The following is a 13,088-nucleotide window of genomic DNA, read 5'->3' as shown; positions in this document are numbered from 1 at the left end:
GTGCTCAAGCCAAGCTCAAGCAAGGATGCCCTAAGCGCTTTTAGCCAGCCTATTTTATGATGGAGGTCAGTTCTTATGATGTCTAGAAAGCCCCCTGCGTAGTGGGAAAGCGCAGGCGTGGTCCATAACCTGTGCCAGTACAATATTGGGCGGAGCCGTGCCATATCTTCAATGGCTCTTCTGCCCAAGTCATACTTAAGGGGCAGCAGCGGGGTGCTTTTGGGAACGCCTGTAATGGCCCTAAGAAATATATTCTCTGCAAGTTGAAGAGCCGGCATTTTTTCAAACCCCCACAACTCGGCACCATAAAGTACAGAACCCAGAGCTTTAGCTTCATAAACCTGTAAGACAGGTTTCACAGGTTTAGTGAATGATTTTCTGTGTTCTGAGCTGATTGCGCCTGCCAATTGCCTATGTTTGATTGTTGCAATTTCAATATGGTGCCGCCAAGCCTGCGCATTGGATATATGCATACCCAAATAAGTAAAATTATTAACTACCTCCAACGGACGGTTGTTTAAGGTAATTTTTGTCTTGAAGCTACGATGGGGATTAAAAGTCATCAACTTCGTTTTTGTAATGTTTACTTCTAGGCCATACTCTTTACAAAATTGGTCGAAGATTGACAAAGCACACTGCAATCCACTTGGCGTTTTAGCTAGGATGAGTGTGTCATCCGCGAACATTAAAATAGGAATTTTAATACCATCTAAAAAAGGGGCATCCACTTGGGCGGAAGTCATACGTGCTACCACATCATTGATGTAAAGTGTAAAAAGGACTGGGGCCATCGAACATCCCTGTCTAACGCCCCTCTCCACTGGAAAATCTGAGGTAACTGAGCCTAAGCCACCCCACTGTATTCTTGCATAATTTGATTCATGGAGTCTCATTATCATAGATAACAACTCGTTTGGGATGCCCTGCTTCTGTAAAACCGACCATAGCTTTAGTCGAGGGACCAGATCAAAAGCGGCCCTTAGATCGACAAAGGCCGCATACAGGCTTCCTTTGCCGAGGACCACCGTCCTCCATTGAATCATGGTACTTGTGGATCGGCGAAAGCCAGCCTGGAAGGTTGATAGGGCCTTGGTCTCTTCCGCCCAATCCAGGAGCCTATTGACAATCACACGCCCCACTACCTTTTGGATGGTATCTATAAGGCTTATAGGGCGGTAATTACCTGGCAATGATCGATCTCCTTTCTTGAAAATGGGGATAATCACTGCGCCCTTCCAGGATTTTGGTACTGATGCACCCAAGGCAATGGCATTAATAAGATGGTGGATGTATGAGCACCAGCGCTCTTTATCGTTAACAAATAGATCCGCTGGCACGCCATCAAGGCCAGGGGCTCGTCCGCAGGCAACTGCATCCAGAGCCGTCATAATTTCACTAGGGCAGAAAGGATTTTCTTTTGGGAGGTCTACACAGACTGTCTCATGCCGTTCGGTAGTATTAAAAACAGCATATTGGTTTTTAAAAAACTTTACCCATTCAGTTTCAGGGACATTGTTTTGAGGGGATTCAGGGCCACCTGATTTTCCCCATCTGACAATGTGCCAGAACTGTCGAGAATCCTTGCTATCGCTAGCTGCCTTCAGCTCAATCCAATGTTGCTCATCCCAGGCTTGTTTAGCCTTCACAATACTAGTTTTGTAATTTTTCCTGGCAACTTGGATTAAAGCTGTTTGCCCTCCCTTAATAGCATTACCCAATGCAAATCTACACTCCCTGCATTCATCGTTGTACCATTTAGCTGGCTTGGGGACCCTGTCACCTTTGTCCTTGGCAGGCTTAAGGAAGTATCCCTTGATTGCATCAAAAAGGGAATTATGAATTCCTTCAACCCTGTTCAGGCCATTGCTCAGTGTATTACAATCCTCAAGGTCTAATATGGCTTGATCAACACGGCTATTCATACTATCAATAGCCTGTTGGTTGATTGCAACCTTTTCCCAGCGTAACCTCCTCATGTTGTTGGTGGGAACTATCCGGGGTGGTACGAGCACAGGAAGTCCCACAGGCAAGCCAGTATGTGGCCACCACTTGTGTGACAGGCACAAAGGGTTATGGTCACTCTCCAACCTTCCATCCACATACATATTACAGATAGATGGCCATAGCTTTAGGCTGCATAGCAGATAGTCAATTCTGCTGTTGTGCCTACCGTTGTCAAATGTGCTTGCACCTTTTCTATCTCCACTAGTCCTGCCATTCAGTGCTCTTAGCCCCTTACCATAACATAGAGCATTTAAACCAATGATATCAGCGGACCATCGCACTATTGGAGGCAGCTCTAGTTTAGGCACGCCCCATAGTCGATCCTCCTCTTCTCCAAAGAGATCATCATTGCTAATCAAGGGTTCAAATGTACTATTAAAATCGCCCGCAATGATAATATTGTTGGTCGGCGAGTGTATGTCAATGAGGCTATCAAGATCTTCTAGTACCTCTGACCTCCCACTCTTCTTCCTCCGGACATAAACATTGTAAATGTCTACACTACCCAGCTTTTCTAAGTCTAATCTGATTAGTTGGATATCCCTGCTTCTTGTATCAACAACTTTAATGCCCAATTTTAAAGTTTGACGAACCCAAACTACTAGGCCCCCCATAGGTCTGCCCCTTGGGCCTTTTACCGCAGGGACAAAATAATTCAAGTAGCCCTGCATAAAACATGCTTCACAGGCCCAAGTTTCCTGGAATATGCAAAGGTCAAATTTATTAACAAAACTCATCCACTCTGGTGATTCCATTTTGGAGATCAGCCCAGCAATATTCCATGAAAATAGGGTGCCTACTGATTCCTGGGTAATAACCCTAGCATTATCTGGAGTTGGCAGGGCATGATCGACCAAATGCTCAAGGGGATATTCTACCTCTACTGGAGATGATACAGTACTAGACTCATTATAATGCATACTTGTATTTGTCTCGGGCGCCGCAGGTGGTGCTCTCGTAGACTCATGAGTGTTGAGTCAATCAACATCCTCCAAGCTTTCTAACACCTCAAATCTGTTTCTTAAGGGGATCATTAGATTATGTTGGATATTGGATGAATCCCCCATCACAGAGGTGACAGCTGGTTTTGGTCTTGGAAAAAAGTAGGTGAGTTCCCAAGTTGTGATTGATGAACTCCTATACAGCGTTTGCCAGTTCAGAATATGAGCAACAGCTCTTGGGTCCCTAAAGTTGATGAGGATAATATCCCCGTGTATAGTTTTTGCAGTGTTACCCAACCAGGGCAGGCGTCTTACGTGTAAGATTTCCCCATTAATATAGGAAGGAAGAGGGCGATTTTGGCCTAGCCAGTGGATAACTTTGTTTTTTAGTTGGTGGTATCCTTCTGCAACATCCGGTTTTATCATAGGAACCCCTGCAAGCACAACTACCAGGGGGACTGCCTCTGGTGGTAGATTAATAGACAACGGACCTCGTGGTTTAGTTGAGGGATCAATGTTGTGCCCCGGTTTGACAGACAAATGACCCTCGTTCTTTGGGATGTTTACAGTACAGGTCCTAACCCTAGCCATGGTTGTGCAAGATGGTTTAGAGGTAATGGTACTATCTGAATAGCTAACCCCTCCCTTGCTTATTGATGTAATCAATTGAGTCGCTTGTTCGTCTGGGGATGAGCTAGAAGAAACTGTAGCAGAAGCCAAAGCTGTAGATGGTATTTGTGAAGGGCCAGATGTGGTCATGTTTTGTTCCATCTTATTTCCCACTAAAGATTCAACTTTCGCTAGCCTTTCTTCAATGTTCTTTAGACTTTCTACAATTGGCAACATAAATTTTTCCATCAATTTGCCAATTTCATCCAGTAACTCCCCATTAGTGCCAACTTGGTTCAAGCAAGATGCAATACTACCAGTGGGAGGTTGTTTCAGTGAACTGAGGGTAGCATTATTTCCAAAACAGGTAGCATTAGAGTTACTTCTAGAAATGTTATTACATTTATTTTTACGTAACTCAGAGACTATCTTCCTTTTTTTCCTGGGCACAGGGCCGGTCAGTGTGGTCTGACTATATATAATATCATTAGTAGATGTCGACTCATTAGCTTGGGGTGATAACTCATGTTGGGCATCCAAGATAATATTTTAGTCATCAGGGGGAGGGATAGGGGAAAGAAGAATAGGTAGGGCCATATCAGCGCTTTGTTCGTGCACGATAGACGTAACGGGGCTCCTAGTAGAGTCGTTAGTACCCAAGGGTAGCATAGAGTCCTGGAAAGAAGAAACCTCAATGCCCGTACATGGAGCTTCAGGAAATAGCGAGGTTGATGCCATATTTTTTATAAGTTCTATTGAACAACGGCGTCTGGCCCTAAGTTCTGCAAGAACGACCTCCCGGGCAGAGTCAGTATTAGGTTTCTTAAAATAGCTATCAAGAGTTCCCTTTTTCATCTGCTCACTCATGGCGTAGGGATATCAATATTCACCGGAGACAGTACAGCACTCAATAAAGTTTTTGTCAGCACCCAGCTGATTTCTACAGATTTAGTAGTAATAGTAACCGCACATACCAGTTCTTGCGTAGTGTCTCCAATTCACAGAGTAAATGGGGTGGGCCCGTCCCGGCCTCAATCGGTCCTCTGAGGGCCACAGAGGGCCCGCCCTTTGCCCGGGCTTAGCCCTCGCGCGTCGCGGGGTGTAGGGCCGTTTTAATGGCGTCTCCGGGCGCGTATGGGGTGACGTAGCTTCCGCCGTCCGGGAAGGCTGGGAGATGAAGTCCGCCGCTTGCCCCGCCTCCACGCTGCGGCCACGAAAGATTCGCGGCGGCGGGAGGGAGAGGGCAAGCCCCAACAGCAGCAGCAGTTGCCCCCAGGGCGTTGGGCTGTAAGTGGTGTCTTCGCAATGAAGCAGGAGACTGGATGGAAATGAAGGACGGGAAATTTCCCCGCTGAGAATAGCAGCAGAACGTGAGGGTTCTATCCGGCGTAGTCACAGGTGGCACTAAGGTTTTCCTTGTGAGTCGTTCACTCCTCGGGAAGTGCAACCCAAGCACTTGATCTTGACAGCGTTTAGGAAATGTTTTCCACACAAGGCGCGCAGAAAGATGGGTCCAGTAACGTTTTTGAAGAGAACTGTGGAGTGTGCAGATAAATCCGACAACCTCTGAGGTTTGTAGCAGGCAGGGGTTCAGAAACCTCGAGCTGTCTCAAAGCGGCAAGCCGAAGGCAGGAGGAAAACACGCACTGGAACTGGAGTGAGAGTCAGCTGAATGAGAGCATACATGCTCTCGGATTCCGGAGAAGACAATTAGGTAAACTCGCTGGTCTGCGGGGCTGCAGAGAAACGATACAGTAAGCAAAAGGCCTCAGGAACGGGAACGGGAAAGATAGCAATAAAATAACAGGCACTGGAGAAAAGACGGGTTCAGAGCAGGAAGGCAGCAACGCGCTACCTGACAAACTTCAACTGCAGGCAAAGTTCCGACGCACAGCTGAGGGGGGCGTGGCCAAGCACTCAAGATCTCAAGGTAGATTCATTCGCTATTGTCCCTTGCGACTGGTCGGATCACCACATCATCACCTTCCAAATTACATCCTTAAAGAAGAAAAGAACCACACAATCAGTCAAGCCTAAGCAATGGGTTAGAGCTACTAAAGGATTGAACATGGAGTCGCTAACAGCAAGTTGAGAGACCGAACTTCAACTTCCTCCTGAATTGGTGGACGTCCGCAAGCTTATGGGTCATTACAACCGTATGATGTCTAAAAATAATCCATAGCATAGCCCCTCTAAAACTCAAAAGAATTTAAGTCAATGGTAAAAACCCATGGTTCAACGGCTCTCTGAATGAAGAAAGACGGAAACTCAGACTCACAGAAAGAAAATGGAGACAGCTCCCATCATCCCCACATCCAAATAAGTTAAGAAAGAGCAGGAAAGCCTACAATAAAAGTGTAATTCAGTTAAAAAAAATACGTTTTTAGAAATTAACCTGATAATGCTAAGAACAGACTGAGAAAACTCTTCGATCTACTAAAGGATCAGTCAAACAAATTGGCCAAATTCTCTCAACTAACAGCTCAATCAGTTCTGAGCTGTGAAGGCTTTAAAGCATTTTTTACCAACAAACTAGCTCCCTGGAGAGAGAACTCAAGGTTACTGCTGATAAACTTGTGAGTCCAAAGAGTACTCAAGCGAAGCAGCCTGACCAGCCTGCACAAACAGTGCCCAAAAATAATGCCCATTGGTCAACCTTCAAACTTTATGATCAGGAAGACATTGCTAAAACCTTTTTGTCCTTAAAACCGAACAACCATTACAACGATCCTCTTCCCGCAAAATGTTGGCCTATGGTCAACCACATGGTTATCCCTAGTTGGACTAAAATTTTGAATGTCTTGCTTTCCCAAGGTGCCTTTCCTGACTGCCTAAAAACAGGCCAGGTCATCCCTCTGCTGTAAAACCCACCTTGAATCCTTTGGACTCAAACAACTTTAGGCCGGTAACAAACATTACCTTACTGGCCAACTTTTTGGAAAAATGTGCTCAACAACTGAATCGTGACATCACAGACTATAAGCTACCAAACGACTACCAATCAGGGTTTAGATCATACCACAGCACGGGAACTGCAATTTTGCACATAGATGATGACGCTCTACTTGCTCTAGGCCGTAACGAAACCGGTCTACTAGTCCTCCTCGACCTATCTTCAGCATTTGACACCGTAAATTATGGCAAATTATTAGACCTATTCGAGAATAGGATGGGTTTCTCGGGTACAGTCCTAAAATGGTTTCATTCCTTCTTAGAGAACAGATCACACAGATTCTTGGTGAACCACAATCTATCCCTTCCATCCCAGAGTCATATTGGAGTTCCTCAGGGTTCAACTCTATCCCCATCCCTATTCAATATGTACATTGAGCCACTCACTGAAGTCCTGCAGCAGGCTAACATCTCCTTCCACATGTATGCAGACGATACTCAGATGTATATGAATATCACATCGCTTGAAGAGATCAACATAATGAACCAAGCACTACAAAAGACTGTTCACTGGCTTTCTAGCCATCATCTTAAACTCAACTCACGCAAAACAGAATTCCTTCTGATCTTCCCCCCCCCCCCTAAATCCTCCATGATGATAAAGGAATGGACTAAATTGATCACAGCGCTAAACGGTACTCCGATTTTAGTTGATTCTACGAAGTCACTATCTCAGAAAATTGAAACCGTTCATCGACACTACTGACCTGAAAACGGTGGTCTAAGCTTTGGTTATCTCAAGGATTGAGTATGGATGCACAACTTTAGCAGGGCTTCCTAAGATTTCAACAGCTCCAGTAAAAGCCTGCCTCAATGCTGCAGTGATGCGACAGAAACAATGGTTCCTGCGGAAAAATACTTATCTATGTTGATAATTATATGCACAATCGCAATGATTACGGGTTATATCGATATCAGAAGGAAAGGAGACCGAAAACTCTTATGGCTGTACTTCCAATATATCTTTTATATTCCAAGGAGTGTATGAATATGTACATAAAAGAGAAAACACAATAGTGCTAGGTGTCCCCAGTGTAAATGGAACCAACAAAAACAGAAACTTGCGAGTTTGTGACCTATGTGACTTGGTTTCCACAATTATAAAAAAACGACCAACAATTTTACAATGATCACAGCCACTGTGTACAATAAACAGAGCTGATCAAATGGTTAGCTTGAAAATGGTTGTCGACGACGTTTTGACCCTTCCTATGATATAGGGTCTCTTCAGGACCTATGGATGTAGGGACATCTGAAAGTGATTGCGTAGCCACGTGAAGTTTTTGAAACACTGGGTACGTGAAACAAGAAATAAAAAGAATACTCACTGGGGACTCAGCCGGGTACCCTGTGTGGGAAACGGGGTGAGGGGCTGGCAACCACCAGGATGCGTAGCGTGGCGAATGCCGATGTTTAGGACGTTAAACTTCCTGTGGAGCCGATTCCTAAACGTGGTTGACAACCATTTTCAAGCGAACCATTTGATCAGCTCTGATTATTGTACACAGTGGCTGTGATCATTGTAAAATTGTTGATGGTCGTTTTTAGGTCTCGCCTGAGCCAGCGCATGCGCTGCTCTGCGAGACATTGAGTTGGGGCTTTTAAAAGTGCTGCCACACGGCGGCCTAGCGCTTGCGTTCACGCGCGCAGTCGCCAGCGTTCAGCGCCCTGGCCTCTCCTTTTGCGCGCACCACTCACGTGTTTTTTATTTTTTTGCCGCGTGAGCGCGCACACAACTCCCGGGCTGGTTGCTCGCGCTTAATGTTTTTAAAACAAAATGGTTTTGCAAGTTTGCAAGTCTGGCACACCTGTCGTGTTTACCAATTTACTTTTTACAGTTCAGAGGCGCATAAAACAAAGTAGGCTTGATGCACCATTAATTTAATCGCTCTTAAAAGCAGTACTGTTGCTTTACTCGAGCGCTCGCTTTTTTATTTTTAAATGCAATTCACTTTGGAAATTAATCCATTCCAGTTTTAGTCCTGATGAGGTAGAGGGGCAGCTCAACCGACAGTGAGTGCTCTTCCCTAGACTAAACTCTTTGTTTCCTACCTTGTGTGGTAACTGCTTTGCTAAAACACTTTAGCACTCGGTGGGGTCTGAGTTTATCTTTTTTTCATTCTGTTGCCATAGCTGCCAAGTCGCTTAAACCGTCAAACACGCATGCGCGCATAGCCGGTGCTGTGCAGAAGGTAGCTCTCCCTGGCTCCTCCACTAGGAGAGCCCTAGCTTCACTCCTGCAGGGCTCTCCTCACACACCTCATTATCCAGAAGGCCTGAAGTGTCCGCAATGGCTGAGCAGCTCCTGTCATACACACAGCTGGTGTGAACGGTTGGCACCCCCCCTCCATCCCTCTCAGTTTCTCCTCTTCCTCGCTTGCCTAGCTCTGCTGGTCCTTCCTCTCTCTTCCTGCCCACGCACCTCTCCTTACCATTTCCCACATCTCTCCTTTCCTCGCTTATATTTCTAACCATGCCTGGCAATCAGCCTCGCTAACTTCCTCTTCCGCCCTCTGCCCCTCCTCCACATGTTTCTGTGCCCCTCTCCCCACCTCTCCTGTTCATCTTGCCCTTCAGTTGCAGTTTCCTACCCTTTCTAGAGCTTTAGTTAAAGCTGGGTGTAAGGGGAACCTGCGCGGCTTCCTAATGAGAGGCATTCTTCTTTGCGTGGGATTATTAACGAACTCAATGATCCTCGCACATGCCTGGCTGATGCTGATAAATATTCCTGCTCTCCCCTCTTAGCCCCTCCCTCTTCCCAGGCGCCCTGAGAACAGAGTAATGGTTTAACATTGCATTAATACACACATGCACACTCATCCATCTGCCTTACACCGGGGCGCGCCCATCTATAACTACCTCAGGAGGAGCAGACCCGCAGCCGGCTCAAGATCTGATCTGGCGCTTATTAAAATCCTCAAGTTCTAAGATTTCTTTATAGTGGTTTGTCTACGTAGTGCACAGTAAGGTTAGGTGTGTTTTCACTGGTTTGAAAGAGTGCCACCTGTGGTGAATAATGTTGATCAAGCATGGTCGCTGATGATCATGGGCAATCCTCAATTAGCAGCTGTGACTTGCCAGTAATGGTCAACTGTGATCCTAGCCCGTGTTTTCTATCGCTGAGGCATTCTCATTAGAACTGCTCTGATTTGCTGGAGCTTCCTTCTGAAATCCGAATGAACACCTCGATTGCCACATTCAAACAAGCATTGGCATAGCCAATAGGTCTCGCTTTTGGGACCTTATAAGTATTTAGTTATGCAGCACACTATCCTTGGTGCAACAACATCAACTGTTGCATGGCTAAACACTTATTAGGTCCCAAAAGCGAGACCTATTGGCTATGCCAATGCTTGTTTATAATTGTGGAAACCAAGTCACATATGTCACAAACTCACAAGTTTCTGTTTTTGTTGGTTCCATTTACACTGGGGACTCCTAGCACTATTGTGTTTTTTTTTTTTTTAATGTATATACTCCTTGAAATAAAAAAAGATACATTGAAAGTACAGCCGTAAGTGTTCTCGGTCTCCTTTCCTTCTGACATCGATTTAACCCGTAATCATTGCGATTGTGCATATAATTGTCAACGTAGATCAGTATTTTTCCGCAGGAACCATTGTTTGTCACATACAATTTACCCTGGTTCCTAGTGAGTGGGGTGTCCCTTTTTTGTTCTCGTCAATGCTGCAGTAAGACTCGAAACGGGTTCAAGAAAATTTGACCACATCACTCTACATCTTAAAGAGCTCAAATGGCTATGGTATGAGGCAAGAATTTAGGAGGCGCTTCCACCGAATATCCGAGGAATTACCTCGGGCTTGCGATTCAAAAAGAGGCTAAGCCCTTTCTCATGAGTAAATTCCTCCCTTAACTAACTACGGTCCTCTAACGGCTCCTTTGAAACCCTTCGTCATTCCTGAAGCTACTGTTTTCAGATGTACTAATAGGTGAAGATAAACATAATGATTGTACTGCTAATATCAGAGTAATGACTGATGAGGGGGATAGCACAAGTCAGGGGGCTTTCACCGAGTCTCACCTATGGACCTCAGTCAGACCTGTTTGGATACCCAAGTCCATACGCAAGATTCAGGGACGATGGCTAATGAAGGTACCTCTATCAAGCCTCATCGATATTGGTCTGGTCTTGTAACTGTGTATATCCAGTTCTGACTCCACGTTTTCTTTAGGAATGATATTACGTTTTTATGCAAGTATGTCATGATATGTACTAGTATAACCCGAGTGGTTGCCTAGTAAGACTTAATATGTATATTATTTGTTCATTTCAAAACTGTGAACGAAAGTGATTGCTGTTGAATTGTAAAGCGCTCTGACACCCAGGAATGGGTCATGTTCGCACTATAGAAAACACTTAATAAATAAATAAAAATCTCTTTTCTGCACCTCAAGGAAAGAAACAGGTTGGCTTTAAAGTCCTTCCTTTCTTGCTTCAAATATTCTGCAAGCCTCTAGAAGGGGCATGTCATAATTTTACTACTGAAATCCTTACTTAAATTATTCTCAAGGCTATCCCAAATTGAAATTGTGTATATCTAATACTAACATACACACAATTTTCATAGAATGTGTGGCTATAGATACACATGATCTGCATACTCCTGCCATCTAGTTTTGGTCTTGGACTTTTGAAACTTGTTTTTCTTCACAGAAGTCTTTTGAGTCACAAGGTCTCAGTGACTCCTCCTCTGCTCGTGAATGCGCATAGGCACCCACTCCATTGTTAAATTGTTTTTTTCCGTCACAGAGTTTGGACATGTATTAGCATTGCTCCAGGTCTGAACAAGTTTGTCGTTTCCTGTCTTTACCCCGGAGTCCATTGTCTTCCGTCCCTTTGCAGAAAAGACTCCAACACATTTCCATTCTTATGACGGCACTCCATTCCTCTAGCCCATCGTCGACGAGTGCCCTCAAGGTCCTTTGGGCCACTACACCTCCCAATCTCTGAGAAAAAGGATGCACCCGAGGTGATGTGGTGGAAATTCCTGCAGTGCCATTCTGATCAAACACAAGGAGATGGACGGAGCGCTGAAACTTTTCACACACTCACCCCAGTCACAGATCTTGGTTGAATCCATCATCATTCATTAGCTCACTTCGCCACCTCAGTTCAGACCCAGCTATATGCAAATCAGTCCTGACCCTGTGCCTCATGGGAACAGTCCAGCCCGAACTGCCAAGCCAGTTCTTCCCTGAACCGGAAACCAGCATCCTGGGACCAGTTTCTGGGCAACACCCTTCATCAGCCAGGCTAGCTTGAATCCAGTGGCAAAGCTAGCAAGGCACCCTCGTCTGGGCATACCCTGCCAACTCAGGGCAAACAAAGCAAACAAAATCGGATGATGGATGGAGCGCTGAAGCTTTTCAGACATTCTGAGATAGTGGAGAAAGTACTCCACTACCTTAACATCAAGCATGCTTTCTTGTATTACCAAGATAGTGCCAAGTCCTTTCACTAGACACAACAACTCTTTGTAGCTCTTTCACAACCTCACAAAGGTCAACCAATTTCCAAGACAGGCATAGCCAGGTGGATTGTTAAATGTATCCAAACTTGTTATGCTAAAGCTAAAAATAAAACCTTACTTTCTTTCCCCAGACCCCACTCCACCTTTAAACAGGGTGCCAATATGACTTTTATTGGGAATATACCCATTGCGGACATTTGTAAATCTGCCACGTGATCCACTCCACACACATTCACAATGCATTATTCTGTGGACCTTCTTACAAAGCAAGAAGCTAGATTTGGTCAAACTATCCTTAGGACTCTTTTTCAGACTTCTGCCCCATCCACTGGCTAGCCACTGCTTAGGGGAGTACTGCTTTGCAGTCGATGCAAAGCATGTGTATCAACAGCGACCCATGTTGCGAACAGATTGTTACCTACCCTGTAAGCATTTGTAAAATAAGTTGCGAGTGTCTGAGCCCAACACTAGATGGCAGCAGTGTGCAGAACTTGTGAATCTACATCACTCTATGCAACAAGTAGATGGTTGCAGGTAAAGTAACACAATCCATATTTTGCACAAATGTCCTCAAAGCAGGTTTTTAATTTACATGAAGCAATGCGTTCTTAAAGAATGTCCCCTGAGTTTTGCTTCTAAATATTTGAATATACAGATATGAGAAAGATGGAGCTGACTAAAATTTCATCTGTTTAAGACGAAGTTGCAGTGGTTTCTCCCTTCATATTTAACATTGTTGTGGAATATATATTGTTATGTTTGTATCATAAACTGTGTAGACTTCATGTGTTATAGGGCAATTAATAATAAAATAATGGCTTGTCAAGTTTCCCACAATCATTGCTGTATGTGTTTTCACAGTGGCTATCACAGATTGAAAGAAGATGCTGTGCCTACCATGTTTGATGCTCTTCCGAAGGCACATAGAAGGAAGAATAAACTTCAGGGAAAGAAGACCATTGGATTAGCAAATGCCAGACCCAAAAGGTGGAATAAACAGTAAGTCTAAGTTGTCATTAACCCCATGAATCTCATTCTGTTGTAAGCAATTCTACAAGCACAAAATATACCTGCCTTTGAGGAAACGTTG

The 13,088-nt window shown here is 44.7% G+C and overlaps 1 protein-coding gene across 2 annotated transcripts in view; it reads left to right on the top strand.

Moving 5' to 3' along the window:
* Window positions 1-13,088, top strand: part of THAP7 (THAP domain containing 7) — a 204,350-nt gene that overhangs the window by 157,111 nt on the left and 34,151 nt on the right. For both annotated transcript variants that reach the window (XM_085616664.1, XM_085616666.1), the window contains exon 6: window positions 12,860-12,997. In XM_085616664.1, the coding sequence (XP_085472790.1) occupies window positions 12,860-12,997 (138 nt within the window). The remainder of the gene's footprint in view (window positions 1-12,859; window positions 12,998-13,088) is intronic.

The sequence above is a fragment of the Triturus cristatus genome, chromosome 7, assembly GCF_964204655.1.
Source record: "Triturus cristatus chromosome 7, aTriCri1.1, whole genome shotgun sequence".
NCBI classification, from domain to species: Eukaryota; Metazoa; Chordata; class Amphibia; order Caudata; family Salamandridae; genus Triturus; species Triturus cristatus.
This window is presented reverse-complemented; position numbering and strand designations above follow the sequence as displayed.